Here is a 21,491-nt window from a genome sequence, read left to right on the forward strand (position 1 = left end):
TTGTCAATTGTAAAATTTCATTGTTTGCTGTGGTCTTTACGGGATTTGCAGAATACAGTAGATTTATCTGAGCATTAGAGTCTGCTGCTTGTATTTTTTCTCTGTTTACTGAAGTAAATTGAAAGCTGAAGTAAAGTGAAAGCTTTTATGAAACGGTATTCTTTAAACATACTGTTATTTAACTCTAACTGGGCAGAAGGATCTTGCTTTATCGAACATGACTTGGAGCTATTAGACTATGCAAAGTGAGAATTTTAAAGGACTTGCTTTGAGAAAAATTATATTGAGTTATTATCTGATAAATGTTCTGCACCGGCCATGAAAAGGTTGCACCACTGCCTTCAGCTATTATCAAAATAAATCTGTTAATAAAGGAATTGTTACAGAGTGCGTATTTTTAGATATATCCGATTTTCTCACTCAACTGAAATCTCCTTTTTTTTTTTTCGCCACAGAGGAGATTTACTCTCACATCGGTATTGTGTCACAGTTTGAATTGGATGCAGTCCCATGTTAGCCTCACAGGCTAATGCACCATGCTGCTGAACTGTCATTGTTATAGGGATTACCGTACACACAGACATGCCACATGCACATATTTCTATAAAAGGTGTTTCCTTTTATGTAACACTGTGTCTAAACCAGATTTGTGTGTGAGGTCTTTTTAGTGTCACAGCAAGGCTAAGTCATGTGTGCAATAAGTGGAGACTCCCAAAGAATATTAGCTTTGTTTTTGTGACTTTGTGAATTTGGAGTTAAATTCTTGATAGAATTATGGTGGCTGTAGCTGAAGAGGCAGAGCGGGTTGTCTTATAGCTGGACAGTTGGTGGTTTGAACCCCAGTCATGTGTCCTTGGGCAAGATACTGAACCTCTAATGCATTCATCGGCACATAAGTGCATGTGTAAATGGATGAATGAAGCATGTGGTTGAAAGTGCTTTGAATGCTTGAATTGATTTAAAAAGTGCTACACAAGTACAGTCCTTTCACCATTTTACCATTTAGAACATCAGAAAAAGAAACAGATGAAATAAACCAGGCAGTAGAAAGACAGTAGTGTGTAAAAATGTTCCCACTTAAAACAAGCATGCTAGGGTAGGGCGATATGTAAAAATATTCCAACCGACAATCATCAGTCCAGTCCAGACGATGGGGAATACATTTGCGCATGCGCACTTTTTGATGATTTGCAATGTAATCATGCATGGACTGATTTGGGCGTTTACAACACAGAAATCCATCGTTTGGATTCATCAAACGTCCTCACCTGTTAGTGAATCACAATCACTGAGTAATAGACCAAATGATTGTGATTCACAAGGGAACATAAGATCCCAAAACTTTATACCACGCTCAACGAGGCAGAAACGCAAGATTAATGAAGAAACAAACCCAATAAAACTGTTTACTTCAGTCCACTTCTTTAGCCCTAGTTGCTGATGCCATGCTTCTACTTTTCCAGCTTCTACACAGTGCACCGGATGATGTTGCTCTGCAAGCAAATATATTTCATTTAACTGGCTTTACCTTGAGGTTAGCCTGGCATAATTTGGTTAGCTCCTCATCCAAGCATGACAAAGGCTCCAGAAAAGTCCAGCTGAACACAATAATTTGATTGTGGTACACTAAACAAGTTATTGAACCTAAACATGCCAGCACCAAATCCGTCAACCTCTTAAATATGTTGGGGCTATTGAGCTCTAAAAGAGAGACACTGGTAATGGATGCTGGTTTGTCTTTGAGATCCTCAAGCTATCAAGGACAAGCTTGTACAATAGACAACACAAAAGTGAATCATCCCACTTGAGGACAAGAACTGGTCTTGTCCAGGGGGTTCAAGGGTCAAAGTCATTTTCAAGCATCTGTTTTAGATGCACTGGCTTTGCGTTAACTGTCCCAGTCTGATGCAAATAGATGTGAATTCTCCTCAAACAATGACAGACTCACAAGCCAAGATGGTTTCACAGGATATCATCTTGGCTGGTTCCACTTCCTTAATTCTTCGATAAGCCAGGCCCAAGCCAGCTCCGATCAGCAAGAACCCTGTTATCATGGTTCCGAATAGGTAGATATCTTCAGCAGTCAGGCTCACCCGAGCCCAGACTTCTCGTTGAGAAGGGGTGTCAATTGCATTCAGAGACCAGTTGATCAAATCCATAATTCCTCTTTTAGGTTTTAGAGAACAGACTGTGAGAGAGTGTTCCAGGGAAAAGTAAGTAAAAACACAAGAGAAGACAAGGACATAAGAAGCTAAGCAGGGAAGATAAGGGCAGGAGAGGAGAAAAGTGCGACCGCCTTCGCTGAGAGCCAAATGAGAAGATGAAGGAAGAAATCATTTTTATCACAATTAAATTCAATTTGCCTCATACCAAACAGTTTGTAGTACAAACTATAAGACATATATCTCAGTCAGCGTCAATTAAAAACATGGCGAGAGGCAATTATCACACAGACACTGTACACCCCCTTAGGGCACTGCAACTGGATATTGCACTGCAACTCACACCAAAAATTACAACCCTGCAGGCATAATACTGTAGCTACTGCAAGCCAGAGCCCTCGGCACATATGCAGGAGAATTTCTGCACGAAGAAACTGAAATGAGGTGGAAGTTCAAAAAGGCTCAAATCTCTCCAAAAGTCTTTTCTTTGAGCGGTGCAATAACTGAGCTGGTGAATGTTCTGCCCTTTTGAACATGGAATGTGACTCTGGTAGAAACATCAAACAAAGAAACAAAAAAGGTTTAGCATCAAAGCTGGGGCCTGCACTATGAAGCTGGATTAGGGGTCTAGGAAGGTAACTTCAATTTGACATAGGGTTACAAAGGGTTTTCATTACTTACATCGCCATGGTAACTCATGCTGCAGGCCTGCTGTAGATAAACACGTGTTACTGAATATGCCATCAACCTCGGTGTGCAATTAGTAAGAGGATATATAGTTTTAGGGACACTAGTTCTCCAGGTTTTCTGAAGCTCTTTCTGTTTCTTTGGACATTTATTTTCAGTCCAGTCTTTGTACCTGACCATTTTCACAGGAATGCTTCTTGTTATTAAGACAATTAACTAACCTATGAATAATTCAGACAGAAAATAACACACCTAAATCAAGGGATGAACCAGTGTTTCTGTACATAACAGAGAACTTAGTAAAGAAGCTATTTAAAATGATATCTTTAGGCACTTTGTATCTGTCACAAAACACATTATTTGTTCAAATTTTTTTAGTTAAATGAAAGATGAAAAAAAGTAAATTCTTTGTGGAAAACATGGATGCTGCTTCCTATAGTCTAAAGAGGAAAGAGAGCACCTGGCTTGTCATTGGTGCTCAGTTCAAAAGCCTGAATTACAATGGTATTGTGGTTAGAGCAGGGCGATATGGCCAAAAATATTTATCACGATATATATTTGAAAATTTGCGATAACGATATAACCGACGATATAATTGATGCGAGACAAAATACAACTCCACAACATTACTAGTGCAAAAAGACAACCTTCCATTTATTTTCACTTAAACAAGAAGCTGGTTTTTATGTACATTAAAGCTTTATAAAAATGTAACAGTGCAAATGCAAATTCCTTGCTGAAAGTTTAACCAAAAGGCATTTCCAGTAGAAATGGGCTGACATATCCTGAGCATAACCATGTATAATATCCACTGAAGTTTTTTATTTTTATTTAACCTTTATTTAACCAGGAATGTCCCGTTGAGATCAAAGACCTCTTTTTCAAGGGAGTCCTGGCCAAGAGGCAGCACATTTCAAGACAAATACATACGAACAAACAAAGTTAAAATTACACAAAACAATTACACATTATTGAGGCAGCCTGTAGGCCTTTGAGTTTAGTTTTAAAAACATTTAAAGACAACAATTCAGTTAGTTTCCAGTCTTTCTGTAACATGTTCCATGAAAAAGGCGCAGAGTGGACAAAGGCTTTCTTACCCAGCTCTGTGCGGACAAGGGGAACAGACAACAGCAGCTGATCATTTGAGCGCAAGGAGTAAGAACCACTATTTGTCCTTGTGACCAAAGTACAAATATAAGGAGGCAGCAATCCAAGCATAGCTTTGGTGCTTTGCAACATTAAACTGCAGTGTGCAGTACACATTTTTCGGACCATAAGGTGCACGGGATTATAAGGCACATTAAGCGAAACAAAGCAGTCAGATAAATCAAACTTTATTAAACTCATTCTTCTTGCTTCCTCCACTTCTGTACCATTGATTCATTAATGTTGAATTCTCTGCAGCTGCTCTATTCCCATGTTGTTGCAGTATATTAATAACTAACCTCGTATTGTGGATGGATTATCTCAGTTGTTCTCCTGACTGAAGTTTGGTCCGTTTACAGCATCCTGCCATGCGATTGCATTTGTCTCTAACCATGAAGAACCTTCACATTAACTTTTATAAGTGGAAAAGTGTTAGTGTTCGTCCTCCAGCTTCACTGCTTATGTTATGCTAACATAGCTGTGTCGCTAGCGATCACGTAGCACATCATTATATACCAGCTAGCCCAACTTCAGTAACCCTACAAACGTCACTGCTGTTTAGTTTCCTGTCTTCATTTATGTTGGAAGTGATAGCAGAGCTGTACGTTTGATTTTTTTTCAGAAATCTCTCAGTCAGAACATGCAATATCATGCTTAGGTAACTAGCGAAACTAGCGAGCTAACTTCCGCTAGCTTCCTGCTAACTTCTAACTCCGTTAAATGTAATAAATTTTGTTTTCATGGATGCCTGGAAGTTAAACTTTATAGTTACACCTGGTAAAGCAGCAATGCTGATCGTTTTATTAAAGATGAAAGAATTTAGACAGTTTTTAACTCTAAGTGATGCTGCAGTGTTGTTTGACCTGAAGTATACGGAGTTTAGGACCCAGATTACTCCCAGATTTAAGAGCATCTTAGTCCGACAAATACGACAATAACGATGGCCGCTTGCATGTTCTGCAAAAAAATGTGCTTTGTTGTGTATCTGACGGACAAACACCAAACCAATTCCACATCACTGAAGTTGCACCATTTTTACAAACCAATTCTGGTTCATCTGTTTCACTCAACGACCGGCCATGTGCGTATGAAAACAAAGGCACTGCGCATGCGCGTTTTACTCCCATTCTATCGCGATATTTCATTTTCCTATCGTTGCCTAACATTATACCGGTATTATCGTGAACGGTATAATATGGCCCAGCCCTAATTGTGGTGCATTAATACATCTATTACAACAACATGGCTTAATAGTAGAAGAGTCCTTGATCTGGCTTTCCTGCAGTCCAGACCTTTACCTAGCTGAAAACATTTAGCACATCATGAAACCAAAAACATGAAATCATTTCCAATCAATCCAAATCAATCCTCCATCAGACAGGAACAGGACAGCATTCCTGTCCAAAACGTTTCAGCAGCTGGTCTCCTCAGCGCCCAGATGCTTATGGACTGTTCTTAAAAGAAGATTTGATGCTACACAGCTGTAAACATGGGCCTGTCCCATGTTTTTGTAAGACATCTTGCTGCCAACAAATTGAAAATGATTTAATCATTTTCTTAAAATGCCACATTCTTTTAGTTGGCAACTCCACCTCTCCCAACTAACTACAAAGAACTGTGAGCTAAAGCAACTTTTTTTTATGGCCTAGTGGCTGAAATGAGACCTTTCGTCACTCAGTCTACGGGCTGCCTGGAGCTGCTGCTGAGAAAAATAAGCTTAAGTTCCCACACAGCGTGTGCACGACTGTGGGTGGCTCTGAAAACATTCTCCATTGTTGAGCAGCAAATGCTTAACAAAGTATTTTATCTTTTTGTCATATTATCTAACTATACACTTTGCTCCCGTTACTGAAAAGTAATTTGTGCGTCTTGTTCGGTAAGCCTTGCATACAGACGTGTATGAAAGCTAAACAAAAAAACCACTGTTAGGGAAAAATAAGGCGTCTGTCATTGCAGTCAAGCCGAGCTCTAATCTCCTTCAGTGAGGAAATTATGGAGCACGCAGTTGACGTATTGTCTGTCTTTCAAGCTGCAACAAGCAGAACAAAACCTTCAATGCATAATAGTACAGATGGAGGACATCGAAACTAACCCGAGTTTCCAGCCTTTTGTATTCTGCCAGAGCATCTGAGCATTGTGAACACAGTGAAACCTGCCTGAGATGTGACTGACTCATTTACAGACAGGCCAGAAAATTACAGTGATGTAAAACTTCTCAGAGCAATGAGAAGAAAATCATAGCCATTACTCACTAAAGGTCCACAAACGGTTGGCAGGAGGAGCAGTGGGTAGGGGGCTGAGGTTTAGTGCAGGTTGGGGGAGTGCAAATCAGTTATACTTTGCCTTCTGAAGTAAATGGATTAGCATTGACAGATATATTAGATTTCTGCAGACCAGTCTGCTCAGGACTATAATGTTCTTCTTCTGGACCACACAATAATTTTACTGTCCATCGCTGCAGCAGGATCAACAGGAGGGTACACTTTTTTCACAAAATGGGTCAATACACGAAAAGGGATTGTGAATGGGAATGTGTAAATGATATGTGCTGTAAAAGGAAAAGAAGCTTATACATGGAGGAGGCACAGTGGTCACAAACATTTTGTTTTTTTGTTTTTTTCCATTGGGCATCTTTCTTTGCCTTTAGACAATAATTCTGATGGCAAAAGAGCCAAACGGGACAGGCAAAAAAAAAAAAAGAAAAAAAAAAAGGGGGGGGGGGGGGGATTACATTTTGGCCACAGAAGGTACAAAACATGGACGTAGCTTCTCAGCCACTTGAGGCTGGCTTCAAAAGTGAGTTTAAAACTGGAGTTTCAGTTTTAAGGATTTCCTGTTTATTGTGGTAAATACCCATACTTATTTAGCATCTTTTTCTGTTTCTGTACTGTAATTGTCTGCTCACTCATCATTAGTTTCACTTGTGTCCAGTCAGTTCTCTGTAACTCGGTCAGTCCCCCTGTCCCTCATTCCCCTGGAGTAATTTCACATTACAGAAGAAGTTCTTAGATTTTGGTGTTACGGTCCTAACAAAACACATTTTTGGCCATAACTTTGGATTCACTAGCTAAATGATAAGTCTGTGTATGTTTTGTATTCAAAATCAACTTAATAGTGACATCATGATTTTCTAAGTTTGGTGGTGATACTGAATTGGTAAAGCTAAGCTTAGGCTCCCACCGTACGCTCTTGTTCTGTGCAGCTGGAAATATATGTTGAGCATCCATATATTAAAATCTGTAGCTTCATCCATATCTGAGGGATTGTTTTCTGTCACTGCCACAACTTTTGTGTTCTGGTGGAATACACGGAAATGCACTTTTTAAAAATCAATTCAAAGCCTTTATACAGTGGGACGCAAATGTTTGGTCAACCTTGTTAATAGTCATTATTTGCCTGTATAAATCGTTGGTTGTTACAATAAAAAATGTCAGCTAAATATATCATATAGGAGACACACACAGTGATATTTGAGAAGTGAAATGAAGTTTATTGGATTTACAGAAAGTGTGCAATAATTGTTTAAACAAAATCAGGCAGGTGCATAAATTTGGACACTGTTGTCATTTTATTGATTCCAAAACCTTTAGAACTAATTATTGGAACTTAAATTGGCTTGGTAAGCTCAGTGACCTCTGACCTTCATACACAGGTGAATCCAATAATGAGAAAGAGTATTTAAGGGGGTCAATTGTAAGTTCCCTCCTCTTTTAATTTTCTCTGAAGAGTAGCAACATGGGGGTCTCAAAACAACTCTCAAATGACCTGAAGACAGAGATTGTTCACCATCATGGTTTAGGGGAAGGATACAGAAAGCTGTCTCAGAGATTTAAGCTGTCTGTTTCCACAGTTAGGAACATATTGAGAAAATGGGAGACCACAGGCTCAGTTCAAGTTAAGGCTCGAAGTGCCAGACCAAGAAAAATCTGGGATAGACAGAAGCGACGAATGGTGAGAAGAGTCAGAGTCAACCCACAGACCAGCACCAAAGACCTACAACATCATCTTGCAGCAGATGGAGTCACTGTGCATCGTTCAACCATTTGGCGCACTTTACACAAGGAGATGCTGTATGCGAGAGTGATGCAGAGGAAGCCTTTTCTCCAGCACAAACAGAGACACTTGAGGTTTGCTAAAGCACATTTGGACAAGCCAGCTTCATTCTGGAATAAGGTGCTGTGGACTGATGAAAGTAAAATTGAGTTATTTGGGCATAACAAGGGGCGTGGAGGAAAAAGAACACAGCATTCCAAGAAAAACACCTGCTACCTACAGTAAAATATGGTGGTGGTTCCATCATGCTGTGGGGCTGTGTGGCCAGTGCAGGGACTGGGAATCTTGTCAAAGTTGAGGGACACATGGATTCCACTCAGTATCAGCAGATTCTGGAGACCAATGTCCAGGAATCAGTGACAAAGCTGAAGCTGCGGCGGGGCTGGATCTTTCAACAAGACAACGACTGGAAACACTGCTCAAAATCCACTGAGGCATTCATGCAGAGGAACAAGTACAACGTTCTGGAACGGCCATCTCAGTCCAGACCTGAATATTATTGAACATCTGTGGTGTGAGTTAAAGAGCTGTCCATGCTCGGAAGCCATCAAATCTGAATGAACTAGAGATGTTTTGTAAAGAGGAATGGTCCAAAATACCTTCAAACACAATCCAGACTCTCATTGGAACCTATAGGAAGCATTTAGAGGCTGTAATTTCTGCAGAAGGCGGATCTACTAAATATTGATTTCATTTCTTTTTTTTTTGTGATGCCCAAATTTATGCACCTGCCTGATTTTGTTTAAACAATTATTGCACACTTTCTGTAAATCCATTAAACTTCATTTCACTTCTCAAATATCACTGCGTGCGTCTCCTATATGATATATTTAACTGACATTTTTTATTGTAACAACCAACGATTTATACAGGCAAATAATGACCATTAACAAGGTTGACCAAACTTTTGCATCCCACTGTATATGTTATGACAGACATGGACGTGGCCAAGTTTGTTTCTTCTCTCTTCATTGTGTGCAGACACACAGACACGAGTCAAATCGTGACATCAGATGGTCATGAATAATTTAGCAGTGGTTATATATCAACTTCATTTCACGACGTGCTGACTGACAATGCTTTTTTGTGCATTTAGTCAGTTTTTTCTCTTATCCCTGTAAGAGTTTTATTAAAGTCAGCCAAATACAACATCAGATATCATGTGATATGTAAGATAAAGGTATTCGTGAACACTGGACTGCAGGTGAAAGCTAGAGAATACTATTCCCTATATTTCTTCCCGCATTTTTAAAAAAATGCATATATATTTCATATCTCTCTGCCACCTCCACTCAGCTTTCAGCGTCTTCCTTAATTCAAACTCTCACTTGAAGGAGTTCTCCTTTCGCTCTTGTTATCTCTCTGCCCCCCCCACACACACACCTCCATCTTCTCGTGTAGTTGGGATTTTTTTTTTTTGGAGGGGGGAAAGATCTGGAGTGATTATATAACTGTTCTGATTCAGAAGCCTTCCATTTTCAGCTGTTATCTTTTTTTTGCGTTGAAAATCGTCGCTGATGATTCGACCCTCGGGTGGTTTGGCGGTCTAGCGGTAAGCACAGCTACAAGAAGTTGCTGGTTCAAACACACTGCTCTGTGTGGAGCTCCTCTGCTCGACTGCTAGGGTCACTCTGATCATCTATAATCATTCTAAATTGGCCGTAAGTGTGAGTGTGAGCATGTTAGCCCTGCGATGGCCAGCTGAACTGTTCACCCAACCCAGCTCCAGCCTATCAAACTGGATAAGCAGTTAAGAAACAGATGGATGGATGGGTGCATATGGGAATGCCTCAAACCAATGCCAGCCCACATCAGTTTATGGCTCAGCTGATGCCCTTTTGGGGATCCCATTGACAAATCTCCTATGTGCTTGAAACTCCCCATACTGTTACATCTGCAAGCTCTTTGCAGACTCACTTCTCAATTTCCTGCAGTTTAATCAGTGTTGAGTCTGTTTTTATTGATATCTGCTCTGGTCTGTGCCTTGCTGCTGATCTCCCTGCAGTTTGGCTTGCCACAAATGGACATGGAAAAGTGGTGAGGCCCAAGAACAAAGCCATGCCACCAAATATGAATTGCTTTTGGTGCTAAAATTTATTTACTGTCCTATATGTAGCTATTTTTATATGTGATATAATGTGAAGGATTGTTTTACTGGTGGTCCATTTTATAAACCATTTTCATTTGTCTTGCTCCTACAAGAGCTTTGATTAAGTCAGCCCAATACAGTATCAGATACCATCTGTAATGTGAGATAAAGGTCTAAAATTAGAGATGGAAACTGGACTGCAGGTTATTCTGTGCTCCTCTCAGTTAATGAGCTGCTACTTTAACCAGCAGCCATACAGATAAACACGTGGACCTGATTGGAGCATTTCAGGTAATTCCAGTGCCATTTTTCTTTTTCAATAAACACTTGGTAACTCTATGGAAATTGGCATGACTAATATAAACTTTACTGCCACTACTTCATACTTCAAAGTGGCACAAATGGCAGAAGGCTTTGAATGGCATTTCACGGGAATATATAGGCTAAACTAAAAACTGAGACATCACTATGTAATCAGTGTGAGAGTGTTTTGGAGACAGGAGTACTTGATCTTGGGAGTAGTTGAGTTAGTTGCTTTTCAAGTTTGTCAAGAAAATCCGCCATGACAAGAGAGGGGGGAATTGTGTGTGTGTTTTTTGTGTTTTATTGTTTTTAGGGGGTTTTATTCAAGGTTATCCAGACAATTTTTCTATTCTATGATGTATGCACGATACAGTGGACTGCAAAATGCTGTAAGTAATGGCACAACATGAGTGTCAAATCATTGTACGCATGTTTGTGTTTGTGACTCTGTCTCTTGTGATCAGTTTCTCCGTCCTTTTTCTTCATTAGGTTTCTATTTTTCTATTTTTTAGAGAAACATAAAAGTTTACATCTCTTGCACATTATCTGCTAGCTACATTTGTTCTTTTCATATGTCAAGAATTTCGAGTTATTACCTATTATTACAGTTTAGCATATTTGATAACTATCTGCTAAACCAGTATTTAACACGTCTACACAATATGCATACTAATGAGCATTTGTACACTATAAGAATAGCCTGAAATATATGGGCTGGGCTATATATTAGCTGATGCTGACATTTACTACAACCGATAAGTGAAAGTTTAAGAAATAAAGAACAGATGAGAAAAACACCCTTCAAATGTCTTATGAGCAATCGGTGTGTTCCCAGCTCCCAAAACAGCAGGTCTGTCCCTGTAATCGACCTTAAGACCTTTGCTGTTGATCAACAAATTCTGAGTTGGAGGAAAAGGGAACTTTGTAGCTGCTCCATGCACCTCATACACAGAGAAAAATCTGCAGTAAGCCCTCAGAAGTTGTATTAAAATATGCAAGGGGGCATGAGGTGTACTAGACCATTTTGTTTCAAGGCTTTTGTAAAAAAATTTAGATTAAAAAAGTAAAATAATATAAAATATGGTATTATTTAAATTGCATTAATATTTTACATGTAAAAATAAAAGCCTTTTCACAAGCCAATAAAAAAAATGTACATAGGCCAGTAAAACGCTGAGCCACTGACCTGAGGGTAGTTAGCTGGGACACTGAATTATCATCGATATTAACATGAGATTTCGGTCACTGCAGTGTCTTTATAACCCTGCGCTTCTGGCGCTAATTTTAAGTTTTAAAGCAATAACAAGACCTCAAAATCTCAATCCCCCTAACCCATTCCCCCCACCCTCCTTCAAAAACTTTAACGCTCGCTTTAACAGCCCGAATGACAAACTATTATGACAGGAACAAAAATACTCTGTGTTTTTATTGCGTCTGTCCTTGTGATGCACATGTCCCTGTGAGTTTTCTGACATCCAGTACATGCAAAGTTTCTCACTGGTCTTTGTGCTAGTGAGCAAAAGAAAGAGAGAGAGGCTGCTGAATGCTTACAGTTTTTTCTGAATGCTTAAACCCTAACTGTGATTCCTGTAGCACAATCTCTAAAACTATTCAGACTTATAGCAAAACCACTCACTGAGTTTGCAAAACTAAAAGCACAAAAACTGCTTTGCACTCAGTTTGCAATTTTGTAACACACACTTTGCAAAACTGTAGGCACAATTCACTGCACAACACTCAATTACCAAATTTCCAACACACTCCTAGCAAAAGTATACACATGTATGGCTATCATTAACACTAATTTGCCAACTGTCTGGCACACTTTCACATGTGAAAACTTTTTTAGATAATTAGTTCACTTTGCAATCAGCCTAAGCACTATAATACAGGTAAGCTGTGTGTGCGGAGTACAATGGAGGGAGCAGAAAGAGTGAGAAGTAGAGGAAGCCGAGGAAGAGGACGTGGAGGTGAAGAAGTAGGATGAAGAGGACGACAAGGACAAGGAGGAGCAAGAGGAAGACGAGGAAGGGGGAGAGGAAGATGAGGAGGGGGGAGAGGAAGGGTAGGAAGAGTAAGAAATAGAATTGCTGATGACATCAGAGCTACAATAGTGGACCATGTAATCAACCGTGGAATGACCCTGAGGGTAGCTGGCCAATGGGTCCAGCCTAACTCGAGCCGCTACACTGTAGCAAGTACCATAAGGACATCTTGAAATGAGAATCGGTTAGTACAGTCACTTCGCACAAAGATTTGTAGCACTGCCATATGCCAATGAGAAACACACCAATACCATTGATGTAAAAATACTGAAATTGTTACTTTACAGAATTGCTAGATGACCAGATGCTGGGGGCAGAGGAAGCATGTTCACTGCAGACCAAGTAACCCATATAGTCATTATGGCGATTGCAAATAATCCTATACTTGGAAATAAACACTTGTGTTTGTTTTGATGTGTTTGAATAAACACCAGTACTTGAAGTTTGGATCCCTCTATGCTTATGGATCTATGACAGAAGTATGAGCTCAAACTGACATAGCCTACCTTGTGCACAGAGACAGCAAAAGCCAGATGTGTTTTGTATTCATACCATCAGTGTGCAGTTGGCGCATTGTGTGCTTAGTAGATGATGGCTTGTGTGTACTGTTTGATACGGAAACACCATTTTTACGAAGGTGTGAAGAGTTAATCTAGCTGTGTTTGCTTTTGCAAGAGAACTACAATGTTTTGATGATTGGGTGACAGGTTTTCTTATTTGTGTGAAGAGTTTTGCAAAATTAGCCAATAGTTACAAAAAATGTGCTTAAGCAATCAGAAAAAACTGTAAAAAAATTGGGATGAGACAGGAATAGGTATAACAAACAGAGAGAAACAAGGAGGAGGAGCGCTAGAGACACCAGAGACAGCAGAGATGGAAGGAAAAGGGTGGGGGGGTGAATGAATAATTTAGTCCCCCCATTCCCTCTCTTCTTCTCCCCGCTGTGTTAGAGATGTTACAAACACAGATGAGGAGAAGAAAGGAGAGGATAAGAGAAGAGGGGAGATGGGGACAGGGGAGGAGTGAAAGGTGACAAGGAAAGGACCAAAGGGAAGCAAGGAGTGGAGACAGAAAGAAAGTGGCATCTTCTAATGGTGATTGTTTTCCTTATGTCTAACAGCAGCATAGGTGTGTGTGTGTGTGATCATGTGCTTGTGTTTCAGTGTTTGTGTGTGCACAGGAGCGAGGCGCAGCAGCAGCAGAGAGGAGAAAGTCAGAAAAGCCCTGTGATTAATGTAATTGATGCCAGATGTGTGTGTGTGTGCCTGTGTGCGTGTTTGTTACCCTCTCAGCATTCAGCAGGTGTTCCCTCCCTCCTTTCGGAGACCCATCACTCGTTACCTAGGCAACAGTGGACTTCCCCGCGCCTGTGCCTCTGCGAGTGTGCGTACGTGCATGTGGGCGGGTGTGTGAGCGCGAATTATGACTCATCCTGCTGAGTTCAGAGCGGCTATCCTCACACTCCCGTCTGGGGAACACCCACCCACATCTGTTACCTTCCCTGTCTGTATCTCTATCCCCTCATCGCTACATCATCCTCTCTTCACCAGCTCTCTTATCTCCCCTGCCTCCCAGACTCACTGATATTAATAGCTCTTTGATTCTTGATCTCGACACTTGGATGCATTATTTACCTGTTGCTTTGATCAGAGCAGGAGAGAAAGATCAGTCAGCGCAAGCAGCTGTAGTCCTCATGACCGAGCCAGGCAGGCAGATAGAGCGCCACCTGCAGAGATTTTTTAAGAAGTGATTCCCGAGAACCGCCTTAAGTGTAATGCTGACTGATAAAATAGCCTCAGATGGAGGTTATTTTAACTGGTGTGTCCAATTAGATTGTGCTTTATGACCATTTGTGCTTTTCTACAGTGAAACTTTGTGTTCGTGGCCAACAGTTTAACCGCCCACCCTGCAATCCTGTGCAGCACACCCGACTCTAACTATAGGAAATACACATGAAGCAGAAATTGGGAATCAAGATGTCTTAAAAAATGAATCTCCGTGTTTTTGTTATCATTGTAATTATGAGAAAAAACACTATTTTCACATTTTATGATAATAAATCAGTTACTTCTGATGTGCATGCCATAAACCATTAACCCTGTTATCAAAGCAAAAGAAGACATCAAAAATTTAATTAAACTTTATAATTTATTTATACGTTTGTAGGCAGAAACCTTTTCCCTATTTCCCATCTTATTCCCATCTTTTCAAACTTTGGGTGATTTTTCTAAGAACTGGGACACTGTGAAACAATCAACAATCAATAGGTTTGAAAGCAAACCCTTCTACTTCTTGATTTGTTTTAGGATTGTTTCATTCATAACTAATTTGGGAACTCTGTTTTAACGTTAGAGGGATTTGATGTTGGGTGCCGGGTGATAAAGTTAATGTTCAAGTTTACCTCGAAGGTGCTGGATGGGGATCTGCGTGTATCAATCAAATCATGCTGCTTGTTATCTGACCCCAAAACACAAACTTATGAGGACATGATTCTCCTAAACATTGCTACATGCTGTACAAGAAGCAGTAAGGTCTCGCTTCATTGGAGTAGCGCCCTGTTCAAACAGTTAAAATGCCACTAAAGGTAAATAAAAGTGCCCTACAAGAACCAAAGAAGCCAGCTTCACCCTCCCACATCCAACATGTTCAACATGTTTGCGCGCTTCTCTCAAGGTAGTCGAGCAGTTTTGGTGGTTTGTTGCCAGAACTGTACAATAATTCTTTTTTTCTCTCTTTCTTGGCAGCACTTTGGTGTTTGTGTCTGAGAACAAACACCTCAAAATGTCACAGGCACTCTTCTTCTGTTAGCATTTCATTGCTAATGTTTTGAGGCAATTAATTTCTTTAATGACCACAGATTTACTTTTGTAAAGGGTTTTTTTTGGTTGCAGTTTGAAGCAACCATAACTATATACATAAACCGTGAGAAAAGCTTAGTGCAGTCACCACCAAATTTGAGCTTTACTGCTGCAATAAAAAATACATTTTCATCCCTGTGGATGAAAATGTCTTCACAGCGGATGACAGAGTACATTATAATGAGAGTGAGATAGGGAAAAGTTGAGGTGAAGGAATGAGGGGTGAGTACCGGTCTCCTTTAGTGCCCGTAGAGGGCGCCGCTGCCTCTGAGCAGGCTGAGAAGAACACTTCGGTATGTGGAAAATGTTGAGACAGAAGATAACAGTATCTCTCAGTGTGTTTCCTCTCAAGGAGAAGATTTTGAATGGATTTAGAAAGAAAGCAAATCACAATGTTGCATCCTATAGTTTATGCATGTCTGGTGTGTTTGTGATCTTGTGTTGTCTCCCTTTGACTCTGTTTCCCTGTAAAGTTTTTTGTTTTTTGAGGCTGTGGGCAGTGGAATAAGTGGATGGAAGAAGGCGAGGCTTTTCCTTTTTGAAGCTTCTGAGCAGTGTCCCACCTCCCTGGGATGTTATAAAAAGCAGCTGTGGAGTTGAATTTTAATGGAAATGTAGCTTTGATTTATTCATGACTCCCTTACTTGAAGTGACCTGGATAAAAAAAGAAAAAACCTGTCATCTTCACGCAAGTACACACCAACACTTTCTTTGCTCTCTTTTTTCTTTTTTTCTTGCTGTCTGGGAGGAAAAAAACAGAGAGAAATGCTTTAATGGCAGCGCGTCATCACTGCCAGAAATTTCAGAGATACCTGCTGAAATGGGACAATAGATGCAGGGTGACGACGTCATGCTGCTGTTGGGTCTTGGGTCTGTTAAGCACAGTTAAATATAAAATTAGGACAACGTTAAGGACACAGTGGCAATGACACAGTTTGATCTCTCAGAGATGAAAGATCTGATAGACTCTTCAGGACTTCATTAAATCATTAACGTTAAAGGTTTTACAGTCATTTGAGTTTTTCTCTTACTGTTAGTCATCATGTTAGTGAAGGACTTCTGCTGCACTGGTCCTTCGCTTAGACAGGCTCTGCTGCCACCTAGTGGCAATGAGGACCAACATACATCATATTTCTGTGTTACCTTCTTAACCCTTGTGTGGTGTTCGTATTTTTGTTACTCAGCCAGTGTTCATGGGTCTGGTGGACCCGCTAGAGTTTTGGCTTTCCAAATTAACACTATCAAACAATTTTATGTTAAATTACTCAACAGATGTTTACTTCATCCCAATTACAAGACATATGAACAGCAAACATGGTTAATTTTTTCCCTTTACCTTTGTTAGATCACATTTATGAATTAATGTGCTTCTCGTTTTTCTTTTATATAAAATGTTATAAATAAATCAGTTATAATCAAGTGGAGTGAGTGGAAAGACACAACACATTTACACGTGAAAAAATAATTAATTGTTTAATTTTTCTTTTGAAAAAAACTGAACACGGGTCTCACAGACCCGAACACCATACAAGGGTTAAAAAAACACAATGTGTGTGTGTGTGTGTGTGTGTGTGTGTAAAACTCCCACACACACACATGCAGAGAGAGAGAGAGAGGAAGCAGGGTGAGAGGGCTGTCGCTGTCTCTGGTGCTGAAATATTTTGGTTCAAGTGTTCCTGACCTGCTTCTGACGTCAGGAAGCCTCACAGCAACATCCGATTATTTTTTAATCACATCCCACTGCCCTAAAGTCATTTTTTTGAAGCCGCACAACAAGGACAAAAAAAGACCTATGACAGGATAGCACTTTCATTATTATTGCAAAGTTTTATAACAGAGAATTTTCAAAGTAAGATAAAGAAACTATAGTAAAAAACCCCAAGAATAATTAAAAACATATATATTTTAAAATGAACACAGTAATAATTTTAGCCCCAGACTATACCAGAATCAAAAGGATTTACCTGCAGGGAAAAATGAATACTATCAAGTATAGTAATTATCATTAATCACCAAACTGCACCTTCTGGTTGCAGGGCACCACCAAAAGCACCTTGTGCTTCCTGGTTAAATTATGAATATGCAAAAGATAAATTAAACTGAATTACAGCTGTGCGTATTTTCCTCCACACTGAAGTTTAGCCCAGCATATTTAAAGCACACGTTGGTATCACTGCTGCCGCATATCTGCAGAGAACTGCACTGTGCCAACTTGATCAAATGTGTCGTTCTCTGATAAAAAATTGAGGTTCTAGCCGGCGCGTCTTCAAAGACCCACGGGTCCTAACCCCACGGCCCTGTTACTCATCGTAAAGACAGATAGACTGGCGACGGTTTTGGGATTTTCTTTGATATCAGTTTCCCCAGAAGAAAGTGGGGGAAATTCATTTCAATGCTCTTTGTGTCCAACTGGGTCCCAGCCCAGCTCTTTATTCTGGAGAGATGGCTGACCTACATGCAGTACTGAAAAAGACAGATTCAGGCAGGCTTGTGAAGTTTAGGCAAAACATAAATTTTCAAAATAATAATAGTGAGTTTCACTGTTTGGGGGGTGATTAAATGTAAGGTGTCCTTATGGTGCATTTACCTGCTTAGAAATAGAGGTGTGACGTCAGCGCACAGGGTTGAGTTACAGCTGTTACTGCCCCACATGCTGTCACATTGTGGGTGAGTATCGTGTAGTCCGTCCCGTGGTGTAACCTTACAGCCGGAAACCTGCACCTGTAATATATATATATATACAAGCATGTGCACTGTAGGCGAACCACACAGGCAAGGCTGCCCCGCAATTTATCAGGCTATCAGTGGAGCCCAACTCTTGCATTTTTAAACCACTCATTCAGACAGCCTTTCCTGAGCTGAATACAGACAGCGGGGATATGTGAGGTGGTAATGAGCAGAACAGGCTTCACTGGCTAAAGCACTGTTCATTTTTTGCCAGTATAGAATGAAATAAGTAGAAGGAAGCTGGTGAATGTAAGAAAAAGCGGAACTGAAGCCAGCACAGTGCTTTATGTCTTTAAACATATCCACGTCCATAGAAAACACTTGAGACATTAATGGATATAAATCAAAGGCGGGAAATTAAATTTAATCAAGGGCCAGACTGGCATAAAAAGAAAACAGCCCTCCAGAATTTTCCCTTTCTCGGCTATAGCTGAGATTTTACAAAGCTGATACCATAAATCTACCTGAAAGTTGACCCGTACCTCACTTGATTACTTAAGTTACTTGACTGAGCTACTTCTTAAACTCATTGCAATGTATCACAATTTAAAGACCCAAAGTGTTTGCAGAGAGATTTTATAGCCAAATAGCAACAGTATTTTGCATCTTAACGGGTCAAGCAATGTATGCAGATCCTAAATTGAAAACCAGCTACTGCTGTTAAGTTTCCTGAAAACCAATCACGAAAATGCTAAAACCAGAACGTTTAGCATTAATGGCTGTCCTGTTGAGGTCTGACAGCACAGTGACACCGTAAACTCCTACGTAAACAGTGGCTGTGCGTTTAATTAGAAACATTTTAAATAAAATATTAGCCACAAATCTGGGTTCAGCCTTACAGCAGGACTAAGGCGCGCGTAAAGGACCGTAGAAGTTCGCAGCTTGCACTTACCTGCGTTTTATTTCAGAGTAAAACCCATCTGCTGCCGCTCCAGCCGGTGACGTCGTCCCCTCCTCCCCACCGGCCCGAGGATGACCAGTTGTTTTTGAGAGCGCGTGTGTGGCCGCTCGCCCGGCGCGTGGCTCCAGCAGCCGTGTGCTTTCAGGTAGAGAGCGCTCGCGCTTTCAAGCGTCAAATAACCTGAGGACATCCGGTCATTACCTTCAAAGTAACAAGCGCCGTAACTGACGCTGAAGCTTTGACACATACCCCAAATGATAACTTAACGGGACAGTTTCCGAACTGGAAGCCTAAATTTATTTATTTATGCTTTTCTTAAAGCGTTAAAAATAACAGCTTTTCTCAATTAGGCGTAGAAAAAAAATTAAATATATTAATTAATTAATTAATTAATTAATTAATTAATTAATTAATTAAAGGTTCAATAAAACAACAAAACAAAACAAACAAACAATAATTACAGTAAATAAGAATCAGACTATTGCAGGACAAATTTAACAATAACGCTACACTTAGTTTACACTGAAAGGCGAGCATAAGTCATTAAATGTTTTTTAAATAAATAAATACATAATAAATGTTTTTACAAATTTGTGACATTTTTTCCTAAAATGTATAAAACTGACCCCTTGATGGCAGCAACAGGTTGTTAAATCACGGAACAATCAGAGTAGAATAACAGAGTCAGACTTGAATAATAATAATAATAATCTTTTTTTTATGATCTAAATATTTTTATTTTCTTTGCCGTCAAGTGGCTCATTAATGCGCACAACCCTTTTGGAACCACAGAGAGGGCTATGAGGCTTTCACTGTGAAAGACAAACCGCCCTCTTTCCGGTGATGCTCCTTGTGACTCTCGTTAGTTGCACACAGCTGGATGGGCTCGCGCCGGCAGCACGCGCGCCTCGCGCTTCAGTCAGTGGAATACAAACGGGCGCTTTTCAGAGGAGAGGACGCAACTGCTTTCTGAGGCACTGCTGTGTCTTTCAGATATTTTTTTTAATTGCCGGTCTCGCCCGTTGACCATGGGAGCACAAACTGACGAGCGGGGTGTGGAAAGATTGTTTGGAGGAGCCGTTCAGTGACAGCTGCTGTTCCCTGACTGACAGACAGACCGGTGAAACGTGACGGACAGGTAAACCGCTGTGCGTTTCAAATCTATGGCCAGAAGAATATCGGCAGCAGAAAATATGCAGTAACGTGTGGTTTATTATTTTTTTTATATATATATTTTTTTTATTTTTCTTGGACTTTACCGCGTTGTGGCTGAAGTATGGGGCCGTTATAGCCGGTAAAGCGGAGACTGGAGGTTTGTGTCTGGTTTCGTCTGCGCTCCGTCCCCTCCGGTGGACACAACTGAAGAGACTGGAGACGAGGACGGAGACAAGGCTGTTTTTGTATCGGCTGAGCCATGGCAGCGGCAATCGCCAGCGGTTTGATCCGGCAGAAGCGACAAGCAAGAGAGCAACACGCCCACCGACCGACTGCTCACCGGCGGCGGAAGAGCCCCGGTAAGAAGCAGGGGCTGTGCAACGGGAATCTGGTCGACATCTTCTCCAAAGTCCGGATATTTGGATTGAAGAAGAGGAGGCTACGGAGGCAAGGTGTGGAGGAGGGGGGGTTGCACATGCATGCACACATACACACGGTTGCAGGGACGCAAACCTATTGATACGCACGTGCGCGCGCGCTTCTACACACGCATGCGGGTATGCACTTTTACGCACGGCCACATTTTGTGCACAATCTCCTTCACGTTCACGCCCTGGCAGGCTGGGGCACGCGTATACGCACGAGCACACGCACGCGCAAGCACCCCGAACATGCAAAAATACACACTGCCAGACTCAGCCCCAGTCTCCCTCTCTCTCTGTATCCTCCATCTCTCTTTCCCCTCTGTAGTGTGACACACACTCGCGCGCACTGTCATGCCTTGTTGTGCCCTATGGTTCAGTAGTTTCCAGGTACATCCATTATTGAAGCCGCAGATTAGTCTGTCTAGCCTCTCTCTCTCTGCCTGTCTCTATGTGGACCTCTGCCTGGCTCTCTCATTTTCAGCTCATAATTGAAAGTGCCTTATCACCAAGATCACACTTTGCCTTAACACTAGCAAAATGTCAGACAAAAACCCCCAAAACTAAGCAATGACAGCAACAAATTAACCTTTATTTCTTGTTTCCTCCCTATAGAGAAATATGGAAACAGATTTGTTTATGTGGAGGTAAAAAAAAAAAAACAAGAAAAGGGAAAAAAGTAAGGAAAATTTTCCACCATTCAGCTCTCAAGGCCCACTCAAATCCAAATTAACATCATTGTTACATCATGGGACGGGCTCTTTGCCACAAAGGGAAGTGATTACACGTAGAAGTGAATGTAGATTAATGAGAATGTTGTGATGGTGCGCTATAGAAAGCGTTCAATAGCAGAGACGATAAGTGCTGTTGTAATCAATTGATTGTGTGAGAAACCAGCAGGTGACGGCGTGCGGGAGGGGAGGGGAGAGGGAGGCAGGAAATG

At 40.8% G+C, this 21,491-nt stretch overlaps 1 protein-coding gene across 2 annotated transcripts in view; it reads left to right on the plus strand.

Moving 5' to 3' along the window:
• The window catches only part of LOC146608699 (fibroblast growth factor 14-like), a 79,261-nt gene that overhangs the window by 11,615 nt on the left and 46,155 nt on the right, over positions 1-21,491 (plus strand). The window contains exon 1 of one of the 2 annotated variants that reach the window (XM_085348954.1): positions 20,386-20,578. The exons of the other annotated variant lie outside the window; for it this stretch is intronic. Coding sequence (XP_085205080.1) covers positions 20,386-20,578 — 193 coding nt within the window. Of the gene's footprint in view, positions 1-20,385; positions 20,579-21,491 lie in introns of those variants that run through there. 2 annotated transcript variants of the gene reach the window in all.

The sequence above is a fragment of the Diplotaxodon limnothrissa genome, linkage group LG23 (assembly GCF_057381915.1).
Source record: "Diplotaxodon limnothrissa isolate DT_005_m linkage group LG23, D_limnothrissa_male_GT1.1, whole genome shotgun sequence".
NCBI classification, from domain to species: domain Eukaryota; kingdom Metazoa; phylum Chordata; class Actinopteri; order Cichliformes; family Cichlidae; genus Diplotaxodon; species Diplotaxodon limnothrissa.